Raw genomic sequence first — 17,374 nt, forward strand, 5'->3', positions numbered from 1 at the left:
TGGATGTATCAATCAGGTATGTCAGAACCGAGGAGAGAAATGGTGCCACCCAGTGGTCAAAGGTGATCCGCTCAAACATGAGAACCATACAGGAAATCGCATCGCCAATCAGTTTCTGAATGAATCAAAAAACCAACAGAATAATTGTCAAAGTAAATAGAACAAGACAAAATTGCTGAAGACAAAAGAGGAAAAGAAATAGGGAGGAATTGCATACATAGTAAACATACTCTGTGTGGTTCTGTACACAACCGTGTTTTAAAATAATGAGAAAGCATGAATAAATACACCCATGGGATATGGGTTGGAGGTTTTAAGACATTCTTGTGCACTTTTGGAAGAGCATAAAAAGTCGCCTCACGTGGGAAAGGTGTTCGCACATATTCCCAAGTGTTTTTGTCAATGACATTTTGTTTGTAAGCTTGGTCCACCAGTGCGTGGAATTCATGTACATAACCATCGATCACAGATCTAGGTATGCGCTTGTACCATAGCGGGTTATCCAAGATAGCACATCTTGACATAATCTCCATTGTTCTGAATGACAATGTTACCGCCTTTGTAGTTATAGCAGGATTTTCCTTTAATGATTGCAATGTATCTGTTCATTATATGTCAGGTTGTTATGTCCATGGGGCGAATATTTTAAGTCACGTATGTCCCTTGAAACTAACTTTAAAAATGTTGCAGCATTGGGGTTAGTGCTAGGTGCAGGGCAAAGACTTGACTTTTTTTTCAAAGTAATGTTTTTAGGTTGTGGTGATAGAGGTGTTAAAGTAACTCCATCTATCTCAGACAATATACTGTCGAGATCTATAGAATCTATAAGATCAATGGGCTCATTTTCTTGCAGTAGGTCAGTGAGATCTCGCAAAGCCGTGAGTTCAGTGGCAGTATACGAGGAGCCATCGGTCAGATGTGTCTTAGTACAAAGACTTTTCAACAAAAGATTACGAATAAACAAATTAACATCTTTAATAATTTCAAATTTGTCGATGTGTGTTACCGGACAAAAAGTAAGACCCTTTTCCAAAACTAGGATCTCACTGGTGGTTAAATTGTGATCAGAAAGATTGATGATATTTAGTGATTGTGAGGAAGTATTTAATTCTTGTTGCGTTTGTGAGAGTGGCTGTTGATGCTTTCTTGGTGACTTTTTTGTTTTTTGCTCGTATGCGATCTAAAAAATCGCTTTGTTGCAATGTTTCTGGGAGCGAATTAGATCTAGGGGTGTTAGATTGATATGGTGCCCTATTTTGGGTGCAAGAAATTTTCGTCTTTTGTGAAGTTTTAGAATGGTCTCTAGTGTGTGAAGTTGAGGAAACATCAGTATTACAGATGTCATCATTTGAGATATTGGTCGGGCGGTCATGCTTCTGTCGCCTAGGTCCATTTGTTTGAGCTGGGACAGATTGTGGAGCTTTTGTAATGCCAGTTAGCCTAACATAGTATGTAAACTCTTGGAGGGGATGATAAGGGACTATATACAAGATTTTAGTAATGAGAACGGTATGATTAGCAGTAATCAGCATGGATTCATGAAGAATCGTTCTTGACAAACCAATCTACTAACCTTCTATGAGGAGGTGAGTTGCCAGCTAGATATAGGAAGGACCGTAGACATGGTGTATCTGGATTTTGCAAAAGCATTTGACACAGTTCCCTATAAACATTTACTGTACAAAATAAGGTCCGTTGGCATGGACCATAGGGTGAGTACATGGATTGAAAACTGGCTACAAGGACGAGTTCAGAGGGTGGTGATAAATGGGGAGTACTCGGAATGGTCAGGGGTGGGTAGTGGGGTCCCCCAGGGTTCTGTGCTGGGACCAATCCTATTCAATTTGTTCATAAATGACCTGGAGGATGGGATAAACAGTTCAATCTCTGTATTTGCAGACGATACTAAGCAGTATAAGCAGCTAAGCAGGGCAATAACTTCTCCGCAGGAGTGTAAACCTTGCAAAAAGATCTTAACAAATTAATGGGGTGGGCAACTACATGGCAAATGAGGTTCAATGTAGAAAAATGTAAAATAATGCATTTGGGTGGCAAAAATATGAATGCAATCTATACACTGGTGGGAGAACCTCTGGGGAATCTAGGATGGAAAAGGACCTGGGGGTCCTAGTAGATGATAGGCTCAGCAATGGCATGCAATGCCAAGCTGCTGCTAACAAAGCAAACAGAATATTGGCATGCATTAAAAAGGGGATCAACTCCAGAGATAAAACCATAATTCTCCCGCTCTACAAGACTCTGGTCCGGCCGCACCTAGAGTATGCTGTCCAGTTCTGGGCACCAGTCCTCAGGAAGGATGTACTGGAAATGGAGCGAGTACAAAGAAGGGCAACAAAGCTAATAAAGGGTCTGGAGGATCTTAGTAATGAGGAAAGGTTGCGAGCACTGAACTTATTCTCTCTGGAGAAGAGACGCTTGAGAGGGGATATGATTTCAATATACAAATACCGTACTGGTGACCCCACAATAGGAATCAAGCTTTTTCGCAGAAGAGAGTTTAACAAGACTCGTGGCCACTCATTAAAATGAGAAGAAAAGAGGTTTAACCTTAAACTACGTAGAGGGTTCTTTACTGCAAGAGCGGCAAGAATGTAGAATTCCCTTCCACAGGCGGTGGTCTCAGCGGGGAGCATCGATAGCTTCAAGAAACTATTAGATGAGCACCTGAATGACCGCAACATACAGGGATATACAATGTAATACTAACACATAATCACACATAGGTTGGACTTGATGGACTTGTGTCTTTTTTCAACCTCACCTACTATGTAACTATGTAAGATGTGCCAAGATATCTTGGATAACCCACTATGGTACAAGCGCATACCTAGATCTGTGATCGATGGTTATGTACATGAATTCCTCGCACTAGTGGACCAAGCTTACAAACAAAATGTCATCGACAAAAACACTTGGGAATATGTGCAAACACATTTCCCACGTGAGGCAACTTTTCATGCGCTTCCAAAAGTGCACAAGAATGTCTTAAAACCTCCAGGGAGACCCATTGTATCTGGGAGGGACAGTCTTACAGACAACCTAAGCAGATACCTAGATAGGTTATTACAACCATTAGTGGAGGCCCTATCCTCTTATACTAAAGACACAATACATATTCTCCAGATTTTGGAGGGCCTCCACGTCGATGGTGACAAACAATTAGTTGCCATCGACATGGAGACTCTGGCATACTTCGCCAGAGATTGTGGGCCAGAGGATACTCGAATGGCATCCTCAAAAAAGCATATAAGAGGGCCAGGAACAAGTATAGAAGGGATCTCCTTTTTTCAAAAAAACAATTGGAGAATCCCCTCCTACACGTATTATTACCAGGTATTGCCAACAACACCAACAAATTAGCAATATATTACAGAAATATTGGCATTTATTAAGCATGGATACCACCCTTACACCATATGTATCTACACAGCCTCTTATCACATACCGACGAGCATCTTCTTTACAAGATAAACTCGTGCACAGCGAATTTCAAACCAACAGGCATGACCGAAAAAGACTGACTGGCACTTTTAGATGTGGCAATTGCAATTATTGCCAATATATGGACACTACCAAAATGGTTGTGCTGCCAAATTGCGAACAATTCAGATCTAGACACTTTGTGAATTGTCGCACTTTGGGCATAGTCTATTTGATGCAATGTGAATGTGGGTGTTATTATATTGGAAAAACCAACCTAGCTTTTTGGCAAAGAATTTATTGCCACATTGTTAGTATCAATAAAAAGGACTCCGACCTCCCCATTGGTCGACATTGCCGTATGGTACACCCTGACAGTACTCCCAGGGTGCGTTTTCTGGCTTTGGACCATATTCCTTATAGTCCCAGAAGTGGTGACTCTAACAAAGCATTCTTACAGAGTGAATTGAGGTGGATTTTCCACCTCAATGCCACCTCACCACCTGGCCTCAATGAGGCATTTAACTTCAAACCCTTCCTGGAAGGATTCCAGTCAGGGGTTTGTGAACTGGACCTTTAATCTACAACCCATATCCCATGGGTGTATTTATTCATGCTCTCTCATTATGGTAAAACACGGTTGTGTACAGAATCACACAGGGAACGTTTACTATGTATGTAATTCCTCCCTTCTTTTCTTCTTTTGCCTTCAGCAATTTTGTCTTGTTCTATTTACTTTAATTGACAATTATTCTTTTTGTTTTTTTGTTTAATTAGTTTTTATTAGAAAGTAGTATGTATAAGGTACAATGTACAGTACAGAGAAGAATTAGACATATTGACGAATGAACCTTGTAGTATGCATGACAATCAGTTAACCATATATGCAGGATTATATATGCACATGGATATTCAGATGCTATCAGCATCATATATCGAGGCCCAAGGCATTCAGTGCTTACCAACTAGTCAATATTATAAATGTTTTCACCATACACTGGGTATAGGCACCAATATCTTCCCTGTAAGATATCTTCACTTAAGCATAAAATCTTGAGAAAACAGAATGTAAGTGAGAGAAAGGAGAAGAGTAAAAATAAAGAATAAGATGGGGAGAAAAAAGGCGGGGGGGGAGGGGGAGGAAGTGAGTCTGCCTCGGTCCAATCTCATTTTTGCAATATAAACAGCCAAAAACACATGATTGTTGTATAACAGATGTGCTTACACCCAAAAAACAACATAACCCCCATCTAAATATCTTACTCATATTAACTGAGACCGCACCAAGGTTGGGGTAACAAAGGCCGTAGCAGCCTACATTTATTTAACAAATATATAACTCTCTTCAAATAAACATAGAAAAACATAAAAGTAAAAAACATCTGTTATTCAACCATAAATTTCTGAGTAGGAATCTTCGTAACCATCTGTGTCAATAACCATATTACACTGCGGTCTCTCTCAAGTGTATTAACCATGCCTGAAGCCGACAAACTGGCTCAGAGACTACCACTGGCCGCAGTGCCCCCATTATCACTTCCTGGCTAACGTCCGTTAACCGGAAAACACCATCAGGACCCATACTAATGATAATTCCCGAACTCTTACTTCTGACATCTTCCTTCCCCTGCACAGACCAATGCCCTCCGCTGCCACGACAACCCATCCACCAGAACCTGTCAGGAAAAAGTAAAACAACATTCTGCAAAAAATAAAACAGTCCACACCACTAGGGAGGGTGGGCAGGAACTTTCCCCCACGCTTTGGTGACTCATCCAAGGCGGAGTCACCTTTTATGAGCTCCTCCAGCCCCTTCCCCTCTGCTCCATAAACCACCCCTCTGCCTGTGTTGATTTCACTGTCATGCGCGCCCTGCGCCTATCCATTTCATTACTATTGCTCCGGGCTTTCTTGACTGTTGTATAACAGATGTTCTTACACCCAAAAAACAACATAACCCCCACCAAATTACCTTACTCATATTAATCGAGACCACACCAAGATTGGGGTAACAAAGGCCGTAGCAGCCTACATTTATTTAACAAATATATAACTCTCTTCAAATAAACATAGAAAAACATACAAGTAAAAAACATCTGTTATTCAACCATAAATTTTTCTAGCGTTGGTCTGAGCAGGAAACTTCGTTACCATCTGTGTCAATAACCATATTACACTGCGGTCCCTCTCAAGTGTATTAACCATGCCTCAAGCCGGCAAGCTGGCTCAGAGACTACCACTGGCCGCAGTGCCCCCATTATCACTTCCCGGCTAACCTCCGTTAACTGGAAACCACCATCAGGACCCATACCAACGATAGTTCCCGAACTTTACTTCTGACATCTTCCTTCCCCTGCACAGACCAAGGCCCACCACAGCATCCAAGAGTAAACCACCTTACCCTTGGATGCCCCTCCACACCCGAAGGGCCTGCTGTATTCCGTCCTGAAGGCCCAACACCCACATGTTTATATGCACATCATTCAGATGCACACCATCCTTCCTCAAATATTCCAAGTCTCAAACTCCAATTCCAAGTGTCGTATAGCCAATCCCCCATTCCTCACCATGAACTTGCTCACCTCTCTGTTGATCTTCCTCCGGGCCCAGTTAACACCCTCCACTGACCTGGCCATCCTCCATGTCGTACGAGCCACCATGTCCAACCAGACAATGACCATATCAGGAAATTCCTCCATTAAACGCCACACATCAAACTTGATGTCTCGCGTGATGTCCACCATTGATCTAACCCCCAAATCATTGCCGCCTACGTGCAGGATTAAAACATCAGGCGGCCTGTCCCTAGCTGCATAACGCTGCAACTCTGAGACTAACCTACCCCACAACATTCCCGGGACTCCCAACCATCTGATACAGGCTTCCCTCCTATCAAAACCCAACTGCCTGCCCTCATATTGTACGTCCCCCCTCTGGGCCCCCCAGCACACATAGGAATGGCCCATTATCCAGACCAGTCCTGCCACGAACCTGAAATTAGAAGAAAACAAAAACATCACACCATGACCACTATTATTCAAACACTATACCCTGGCAAACTGAAAATTCACTACCCACACTACTACATTACAAACCCACCACCAAGTGGGGCCAAACATATGACTGGAACCTACTAGATTCCCACCACCCAATGCGTTTTACTGCTTCTACATCCATCCCCTATCTGGCTGCCTCTGTAGCGGCCACTATCCTAAACGAGTGAGATGAAAATGCTTTATCCTCCAACCCCAACACCCTTAGGCATTTTCTAAAAACTGCCACAAACTGAAATCGCGACATAGGGGTTACGTCTTCATGTACCAGAAAGGCGCCCTGCACCACCGGGCGAACCACCAAGAAAACCCTTACCACCCCCACCAGGCACAGAGGTGAACTCGGAATTGGATACACCTGTACCAACCTCCCTTTTCCAGCTTGGTCTTTCTTCGATCTCCGTAACCACAATGATGCACCTTCATCTCCACAGGTCATCTCCTGACTCCCCAGCCCCCCATGTACCTTCTTTGAAGGACTGACCAATTCCCCAATCCTAAACGCCCCAAAGAACGCCAACAAAAACTCTACTTTGAACAAGTTAACTTCATATTCAGAGGAACACACTCCCCCCAACCTGGCTACAATACCCAGAATAATCTCAAAGGTCACAGGCCTCCTGGTATTCTTTCGGACCACCGATCGCCAATAACCTTTTACAGCTTGCCGTACCCAAAAATCCTTTGTGAAATTGGACAGCCCTTGTAATTTGAACAAGAAAGCTAAACCCGCCAGCTGCGCATTTATCACAGAGGCGGACACACCCTCTTTCATCTTTCTTGCGATGTAGTATAGAACGAGTAACCGCACTACCTGTCCAGTCGGCTCTTCGCCCACCCCTTGCACAAACGCCAGCCAATCCCGCCATACCTTTGTGTATGCTGACCACGTAGCCCCACTTACTGACCACTTTATCCATCCAGCGATGAAGCCAATGCTATCCCCCACAACCACTCGGGACACAGTACCCCTTGCTGCTCCGAATCCAGCACCAACTCTCAGAACCTGTCCCACTGGAAGCGAGATAAGGCATCAGCTATTACATTTTCCACACCCGGTAGGTGGACAGCATGAATGAAAACATTCAGTTGCAAACATCTCAAAACCAAATGTTGAAGTAATCTAATAACCGGCGGAGAAGATGCCGTATTTCTATTGATTACCTGCACCACCCCCAAATTGTCCCTATGGAAACGCACCTTCAGATCCCTGAACGATGCTCCACACAACTACACCGCTAGTATCACCAGAAATAATTCCAGCAGCACCAGATTCTTAGTGAAACCCGCTTTGATCCATTCCCATGGCCAAGGACCTGCGCTCCATTGTCCTTGGAAAAAGGCCCCAAAACCTGTGGATCCGTGAAAAGTTCCAGGTCAAAATTGCTAAAAGGCCCCGACATCCATATCGCTCGGCCGTTGAATGATTCCAAAAAGGTATGCCATACCCTCAAGTGTGTTTTGACCAATCGCACAAAGTGGCTTGGGACTTTATGCCGCCCTTACTCGCCGCCAGTCTGCAACTGAACACCCTCCCCATAGGTAAGATACGGCACGCAAAATTGCCCAACACCGATTGCAGCAAACGCAGTTGTACTTTACGCAATCCGATCAGCCCTGCAATTTTCTTTTTCAAGTCCGCCAACTTATCCTCCGGTAACCTGCATTCCATCGCATCTGAATCCAGGACAATGCCTAGGAACGTGATGACCGTACTAGGTCCCTCCATTTTTTCAGCCGCCAATGGAATGCCAAACCTGTCCACAATGTGCTCTAACATTGCCAAAAGCACCGCGCAAGTTCTGGAAGAAGCCGGCTCTATGCACAAGAAATCGTCCAAGTAATGAATTATCGAATTCACACCCGACACATCCCGTACTACCCAGAGAGCTGAACTGCTCAAATATCGCACACGATATAGAGCAACCTATCGGTAAGCACTGGTCGACGTAAAATTCATCGTCCCAATGACACCCCAGCAACCGGAAACTGTCAGGGTGAACTGGTAATAGCCGAAAAGCCAATTCCACATCCGCCTTTGCCATCAAGGCTCCTTTCCTGTAACGGCGCACCCACCCTACAGCAGCATCAAATGACGTATATGTCTATGACATATGTATATGTCTATGAATGATCTATGGCATCATTCACCGACCCACCTTTTGGAAAGGACAGGTGATGAATGAGTCTGAATTTATTGGGTTCCTTTTTAGGCACTACCCCCATGGTGACACCACCAGATCGGCCAAAGGCGCCGATGGGAAAGGACCCCCCATTCTCCCCAATGCAACCTCCTTTCGTAGTTTCTCGGAAACCACATCTGGATGTTGCAAGGCTGACCGCAAATTGGGAGATATGGGAGGAACAACCTCCAATGTACAAGGAATTCTAAATCCTACTGTGAAACCCTCCTCCAGTAAATGCGCTGCTTTTTTATCCGGATACCTACTGAGAAACGGACGCATCCTTTCCACCTTCACCGGGGTCCTCCCTCTTGTGTCCAGCCTCCCCGGCACGGCCTTTTCCTTGCTTGAAACATCTGAATGCCAGGTGAGCTCCACCGCACCCTGAACACTCGTGTTTGTACCTACACGTACCTCCGAACTTGCATGTCCCTGTATTGTATTGCCAACAAACCCCTTTTTTGTTTCCCTATAGAAAGGTCCACCGCCCCCCTCCCCCCTGAAAAAACTGATTCGGCGCCTGCGCAGTCGTCATCAGGCGCATCCATAAGCTTATATCTTTGTGGTCCCATCGCAGCTCTGGACGAACCGCTCTCCACTGACGGAACTGCTCGTCATATCTCAGCCACGCTATATCACCATAAACCCTATAAGCCTCCCCTATCGAATCCTGGTAACAGAAAAGCCCTGAACAGTGTTCGGGTTGCTTTTCCCCAATGACACTTGCCATAATGGCAAATGCCTGCAGCCAATTGGCAAATGTCCTCGGGATCAACCTGTATCTTCTCTTCTCCTCGTTCTCCTTCTTAGAATCATCCAGTTTTACTCTGTCTAGATTGAACTTTTCCAATGGTAGTAGTGAAAAAATATCCACATACTCACCTTTCCACAGCTTCTCCCGAACTTCCTGCTTCAGGTGAGCTCCTAATGGCCTTCATAGCAAACATAGACTTCACATTTTGCTGCATCAGCTATCCTAATTATGTCTTGCCGCACTGCAGTCTCACTTACCACAGCCGTCTTGCCCGTCCCCTGCGGAACACTGGTCACCGTTTCCTCCGAGGCTGGCAAAGTAACCGCCGCCGTAACTGCTGGTGCCCCCACACCTACTCCTGACGCAACGCCCTCCCCGGTTCCCCCTGCTGGTGGGACCCAGGCAGATGCCGGCCCAACGACAGCCTTTTCCGCATTTTCAAACTTCTGTACCAGCTCCTTTATACCTTCCAAGAAGCCCAATAACCCCACAGCCCCCCCGGTGGCCTCCCCCGCCCCCTCACTGGCTGTCAAAACATCCGACCTACACCTAGGCCCTGTGCTCCCTGGCAAACCCAAATCAGGTACAATTAAAAGTGACTTACCAGGCTACATAGGTGTTGCCCCATCAGCCGACCGTCTGCATTCCCCCGCAGCTGTTCTCCCGGAAAGGGGGTCCTCCACCTCTTCCGACCCGGATAAGCCCCCCGTCACACTCAGACCCAGATCTTCCTCTTCTTCATCCGAAAGCCTGCCAGGCCTGATGGCCGTTGTTGCCTCAGACATCCTCCCCCTCCTCCGCGCAGCATGTCCACTCACAGACTTCTGGACAGCCTTGCCAGGACAGGTGTGGGGTACCTCGGTCCTGCTAGCTTCAGCTCTCCTTGCCGCCATCTCCCCATGCCCCCGATCGATCCCTTGTTGGTCCCCTGCCGAGGCAATTGAAGGCCCGGGGACCCCATCAGTAGAGCTCCTCTGCATGTAAACTGTCTCACTTGCTGACATCCTGGGGGCGGGGCCCGTGCTCTCAGAGTCTCCGCGCCTGGTAGGCCTCAATGCGGCCCTGTCTCTCTCTTGCTGTCCCCTGAATGATCTAGTTTGGCGGGCGGGTGTCCACCCTGGACTGCCAATTTCTGTCCGCGTCACCCATTTCGCCAGTGGGCCCGCCGGGGGTCCCTCCCAGCTACCCCCCGGCTGCCGCTAAATCCTGATGCTCTGGTGAAAAATGCTCCGGTGGCCTAGACTTGCGTGCCCGCGTGCCGCTCCTCCCACCCGCACTTGCCATTGACACAGGGCACTGCAAAGCTGTCCCTAATGCGTCCTGTAGCCACTCTGAACCCCGAACCGCTGCCTCCTCCCTTAGCTGGGCCAGAATTCTCTCCACCTCTGCCATGCTGCTGTGCTCCCAAGAACTTTCCCCCCACGCTTTGGTGACTCATCCAAGGCTGAGTCACCTTTTATGAGCTCCTCCAGCCCCTCCCCCTCAGCTCCATAAACCACCCCTCTGCCTGTGTTGATTTCACTGTTCCCACCGTCATGCACGCCCTGCGCCTATCCATTTTATTACTATTGCTCCGGGCTTTCTTTACTTAGGTTGAGACATAATTTCCACGTAGGCGGATGTGTATTTAAAAGCAAACCAGCAGGACCATATTTTTTTGCTAGGTCAGATTTATTTCTAAGGGAAAGAGTAAGATCTTCCATATAATATGTATGGTCTACTTCCAGTAGCCATTGGTGTAGTGTAGGTATGGTCGTTTTTTTCCAATATCGGTGGATAAGTGCTTTTGCAGCATTAAGGAGGTGTGGTGTTATAGATTTCTTATATGTTCCCACTGGTTTGCTGTACAGAGTAGCAATACAATCCAGGGATCACTGGAGATCTCAAACCCTTGGATCACCTTGGCCCAGTGTAGAATAGTCAGCCAATACGGACGTATAAGTGTGCAAAACCACCAAATATGAGCGTGTGTTGCTCTTTCACCACAGCCCCGCCAGCACAGGGGTGATGCTTGAGGAAAGTGTTTGTAAAGCACCATAGGAGTGTAGTGCCAACTCGTCAGCAGTTTATAGTACACTTCCACCATTTTAGAAGCCCCAGAGGAGGTATGGGACATTATGAGAATAGTGGATTTTTGGGCTGTTGACAACTCTTTGTGGAGATCTTTCTCCCAGTTGTTTAGGAAAGTAGGATCTCTTGTGGGAGTCAACGTTTGCAGTGCTTGGTAAAAGTGGGAGACAGGCTTCTCCACTGGTTGGTCTTCAGAAAAAGAGGCTTCTATAGGTGTCAAATCCGAAATGGACCGTATAGGTTTTGGGAGAGAGTGAACAAAAGCCGCTAGCTGGCGGTATCGCCACTGGTCCAAGGGTGTCACTGTGGAGCTCCGTGTTAATGTAGCCAAAGGAACAATACCCGTTGGGGTGGTTACTTGATGTAGTTGAGCCGTAGCCCCAAGATTCCAAGCATGAATCTTGAGGTCAATGTTCCCCGGTGGGAAGTAGTTATGGCCGGTCAGTGGCAAGAGAGGGGAGTTATATAGCCATTTATTCGCCCTACACAGCGAGTCCCACACCATGAGGGTGGAGCGTGTAAGCAGTGATGTGGTTGAAGAAAAGGTTCTGTGTTTCCTAGGGATCCAAATTTGTGTGAAAAGATCTGAGCCACTGAGCTCAGTTTCCAGGTTCACTCAAAGCTTAGAATCTTTATGGTACCTCCAATCAGAGATTCTATTCAACACAATTGCCAAGAAATACCTTTTAAAGTTTGGTAGGGCTAAGCCCCCTTCCCTTTTAGGTCTAAGGAGGAGGGTCCTAGCAAGTCTGGGTCGTCTTCTGTTCCATACATATTTATCAATCAACGATCTTATTATCGTAAAGAAACTGACAGGTATTCCAAACGGAATCATTTGGAACAGAAACAGCAACCTGGGCAGTACATTCATCTTCACAACTCCAATCCTCCCCAGCCATGAGTGAGCTATTTGAGACCATTTCTGCAAGTCCGACCTAATCGTATTCAGTAGGGGCAGGAAGTTAGTACGAAATAGGGCGGCTGGGTTCGGGGTAAGGTGAATACCTAAGTATTTCATCTTGTGCACCTGCCAACTAAAGGGAAAGGATTCTGTTTGTTTTTTGATTCATTCAGAAACTGATTGGCGATGCAATTTCCTGTATGGTTCTCATGTTTGAGCGGATCACCTTTGACCACTCGGTGGCACCATTTCTCTCCTCAGTTCTGATATACCTGATTGATACATCCATATATTATATTATTTCATAGTTCTTTTATTCACCACATGGGGCGGAACTGGCTGCTATGTGTTTCTGCTCGGCGTGCGTGAGACTTCCGATTCTACGCCTCACCAGCGTGGGACACGGTGTCTCAATGCCCAATAGGAGTTCTGCCTTTGGCTTTGCTCCTTCCTATTTGCGTCCCAACCTGGTGCGCAGTGGGATGGGCTACACGCGCTGATGGCGGGTTGACACGGGACTTTCTGGGGGCGGGGCTGGTGCCGCACGCCATCCCATCAGGGAACTTTGCAGTAGATGGTTGCAGCCAACATGGTGCAATACTCTGCTTTCATGCTCCTTCTCAGCTGCTACAATTAGCCACACAGGCTATTCAAACTAACAGACTTGTGAGGGGTATTTTATAGGCAGTTGATTGCGGCCAACGTGGTGCAATACTCTGCCTTACTGACCACAGCTGAGTGGGGTCGCTTTCAAGCTCCATCTCAGCTGTCCCAATTAGCTATACAGGCTATTTATACTTCATGCCAGCACCAGCAATCACACTGCAGGTGTCTGGCTGACAGGATCAACAGACTTGTGATTACTTCCTCACATGGTAGGTTGATTTGATCCCTTCATTGTAGCACTTAGCTTATTTGAACTTTATTACTATATATCCACTATTTTATATTTCCTTGTCTTCCACAGACAGGAAGCCATTAGTTCATTAGCATAGATGTATGTATGCTTTAGATGACATTCAGCCTATGAAGAAGGACCTAGGGTCTGAAACATGTCAGGCGTCATCTTCTATAGCTACGTGCAATAGCCCTTTATACCATAGGGCATTTACATTCATGCCTGTATTTTTTGTACTGCAATTGATTTTATACATTATTTCTACTGTATAGATTATTAAATGTTTTCAATAAACAATACTTTTTAAATACTTGGACTTTTTGCCGACCCTATACTGACAGTGGTTACTCCTATTATTGGGAGTTCTCGCAGTCACACTGGGCATATCCAGTTCCTGCCCTCTGTTGTTTGGTGCCTTGTTATCTCAGAGCTTACCATCTGTCCCACTGTGTAACAACTACATTGCAGGTCAGTTCCATCCCTGCCAGGTCCCCCTCATGGTTCATTGGTGATCGCCTCATGCAAGTGAGTATTAGCTTTCCATGCCTATGTCTTGTACTTGCATGGGTGTTCAATTCTATGCACTAGGTTGATCAATGTTCAAAATGTACTACTATACTAATGTTTAAATATGTTTACTTTATAGATGTATATATGCTTTAGATGACATTCAGCCTATGAAGAAGGACCTAGGGTCTGAAACATGTCAGGCGTCATCTCCTATAGCTACATGCAATAGCCCTTTATACCATAGGGCATTTAAATTCATGCCTGTATTTTTGTACTGCAATTGATTTTATACATTATTTCTACTGTATAGATTCTTAAATGTTTTCAATAAAAAATACTTTTTAAATACTCACCTGGTCTGTCCAAAAAAATCCTGAGTGGTTACGCTGTGCCTATGAGCACTAGCTTTGTTTTTTCGTCTATTGGATTGGCCAGACCAGGCCATACACACACTGTCAATCTTCTATCCTTCAGTATACACTTACAGACACATATCACCCATACATGCTGAAATGGTCCCAGACTGTTAAACGACCCATTCCTCTCCTTCAATAGCAGAAGATATGGGAGGCTGTTTTCAAATTGTCCCGATGCGTGGAGCCGACTCTTTTGGTATAGAACCCCAGAAATCATGCATAGGTATGACCCCAGGGCCCCCTGGGTGTGTTGGAGATGCCAAGGCGACATTGGCTCTCATTTCCACATTTTTTGGGAGTGCCCCCTGATTCAACCATTTTGGCTCTCTATCCAGGCCCACCTAAAAAACTTATTTGACACTGCTCTCCCTCTGGACCAGATTCATTATCTTCTGGGCCTACCGTTCTCTGGCATCCCCAGACACACCCAAAAATGAGCTGCCTTTATCCTTCTAGCAGCAAAAAGGGCTATACCCTCAAGATTAGGGATCTTCAAACTACGGCCCTCCAGCTGTTGCGGAACTACAAGTCCCATGAGGCATTGTAAAACTCTGACATTCACAGTCCTGACTGGGCATGATGGGAATTGTAGTTCCTGAACAACTGGAGGGCCATAGTTTAAGAACCCCTGCTCAAGATGGTTGCCTCCCTCCCTACCCACTTTCCCACAGGTACTCCATATATTGGAGCAGATTCGCAGAATGGAACAGCTTACTGCGGTAGAAATTGACTCACTTTCTCAATTTTCAAAAGTTTGGAAACTATGGGATCGCTCAGAACTTAACCCGAATGCCATGACTGCCAGGCTGTGATAATGTTTGTTGGTAGCATTTTTACCCTACCTATACAGTTTCAACATATGTTATATGCTTTTTCTATGGTTGTATTTGCTACATACTCTCACTTGTCTTTTTACATTCCTGTATTTTCTCTTATGAAAAACTTAATAAATATACAATTTATAAAAAAAGATATAGTTTACTGGAAATAAATTTAAATAGTGGGACTAACTTGGCATTGCAATTTGAAAGAGAGTTTTGCAGTTATTTGGAGTAAGTTAGTGCATGTCTATGTCCATAACCTGGACTGTAGTTGACAACTGCTGTGGAACTTCTTTCTTTGTTGCTGCTGTATTGTCCTTCTGCAGTGTGAACAGGGTTAAACTGAATATTCATTAATGCAGAAGTGCATAAGCCATATTCAAGGAGACCACTTTGTAATGCACATTTATGAATTGTCCCTAATTCAGGGGGCAGCCAACTTGGCTGGGTCTAATTTAATGCTAGAGAATGGTGATTAGCTGATGCAACAAAGCAAGAGGAGGTGGGTCTGCAGCTGAAAGAGAGCACCACAAGATTGCAGTGAATGGGGAAGAGTGATGTATGGCCAGAGTTTCTGGAACCATCTGATGCTGTGCTGCCCAGAAGAAGAGTGCTGACCAGAGATTGCTATTGCCAACATACTCTGTGCAATGATACATATAACGGGACCTGGATCCTGAGAACTCACACTGAGGATCAATGTTTTACATGCTGGACGCGGTGAGTGACTGTGACAATCAGCAGACCCCTGACCATCAGTATGGGACCACTGGCTACAACTGTTGGGTGCTAGCTTGTGAGGGAGGATCTTTTCATAAACCTACATGGAAAAGTCTGGAGTTTGGAGAGTACTTACTGTAATCAGAGGCCTCTTGGCCACTGAATTTTCTTGGTTCTGTAAAAATAGTTTTGTCCCAGTGGGGTTGCCTTATTTCCTCTTTATTTGGGAACACTCCAGTGCACATTTGGATTAAAAGAATGTAATAGGGAGTAATCCCACCACTTATAATTGAGGGAAAAAAAGGACTGCCTCAGCAGGATCGAGAGATTACAGCAACGTCTATCCTTTTATAACTTGAACTCAACTTTTGCTAAATCAGAGCATGTGTCCAGAATCCCAGAAGAGGGTGTGCTGGGTCTGGTAAGAGGCCAATATCATACAAGTTAATCTTTTGTCTGCTGGGAATTTTTGTGCTTTCTTCAAGGGCCCAAACTTTGCTGGCCAATATTTTTTTTTTGTAATCATTCACTGTCCAGTGGTATAAAATGGGGACTGTTATAGCAAGTTAGGACTGTCTTTACATACTGTTGCTAGGTAAAATAAATTTAGTTTTGTTAATTACTGATAGAATACTGCAGGTGTTTTAACCATATCTGTCAAAGTAACATTGTCCTATTGATTGTTTGTATAAGTACACTTGCTAATTCTCTCTTCTTTTAGGCCAGTGGTTCTCAACTCCGGTCCTCAGGTCCCACCAACAGGCCAGGTTTGCAAGATAACTGAAATGCATCACAGGTGACATCATTTGCTGCTCAGTGATTGCAGTATTCTAGTCTGCATCTCCCTAAGGTAATACTTAAAATCTGGTCTGTTGGTGGGTCCTGAGGACTGGAGTTGAGAACCACTGTTTTAGGCTATGCTTGGCCTAATAATTTCTTTGAAATACCCCAAGGTGTGTCTTCATCTTCAAGTGTACAAAGAAACCACAAAAAAAAATTCAGCGGCTTCTCTAGGGGTAACACTACACATATACTAGGCTCGGGGCTAAAGATTTACAGCTCAAAGGGTTAGCAGATACTACTTATTAACCAACCCAAATTTATTTCCAAATTCAACTTTTTTTATTTTAATACAGTGACAAAGATAAGTTTTGCAGGATCATATAGTGCCCAAAGTCCCAAACATCAGTTTTGCAACATTATATAGTGCCTAAAATGCCATAATACACTATCTCACCTTATACAATGGATGCCCCATTGGAAGTTGCCTGGTGGTTGCAGTGGAGAAGACCTCAGCTAACAAATGTGTGCGGAGAAGGTGACTGTCAATTTGATGTACCTGGAATTCAGAATTGCGAACCCAGATCTTGGCCAACAACCAATCAAATTCTGAGTCACTCGGCAGGAAGACTGGAGTATGTTCACCAGGGGTCTGAGATAACTAAAATTCAGAAGAGGTATGGTTCACAGATAGGAAAATCAATACAGGTTTGCCTAAATCCTAATCATTACCCATAATCACAAGCAGTCATAGGATTCCAAGTATTAAATATAAAGCATCTAAAAGTATTTTTCAGCTGTAGAAAATTTAGTAAATATCATGTTAC

At 44.9% G+C, this 17,374-nt stretch overlaps 1 protein-coding gene across 6 annotated transcripts in view; it reads right to left on the reverse strand.

The window, feature by feature from the left end:
* Positions 1-17,374, reverse strand: part of LOC141127244 (hydroperoxide isomerase ALOXE3-like) — a 226,972-nt gene that overhangs the window by 100,379 nt on the left and 109,219 nt on the right. For 5 of the 6 annotated variants that reach the window (XM_073613510.1, XM_073613515.1, XM_073613512.1 and 2 more), the window contains one exon: positions 17,005-17,208. The exons of the other annotated variant lie outside the window; for it this stretch is intronic. In XM_073613510.1, coding sequence (XP_073469611.1) covers positions 17,005-17,208 — 204 coding nt within the window. The remainder of the gene's footprint in view (positions 1-17,004; positions 17,209-17,374) is intronic. 6 annotated transcript variants of the gene reach the window in all.

Source organism: Aquarana catesbeiana, linkage group LG02, assembly GCF_042186555.1.
Source record: "Aquarana catesbeiana isolate 2022-GZ linkage group LG02, ASM4218655v1, whole genome shotgun sequence".
Classification (NCBI taxonomy): Eukaryota; Metazoa; Chordata; class Amphibia; order Anura; family Ranidae; genus Aquarana; species Aquarana catesbeiana.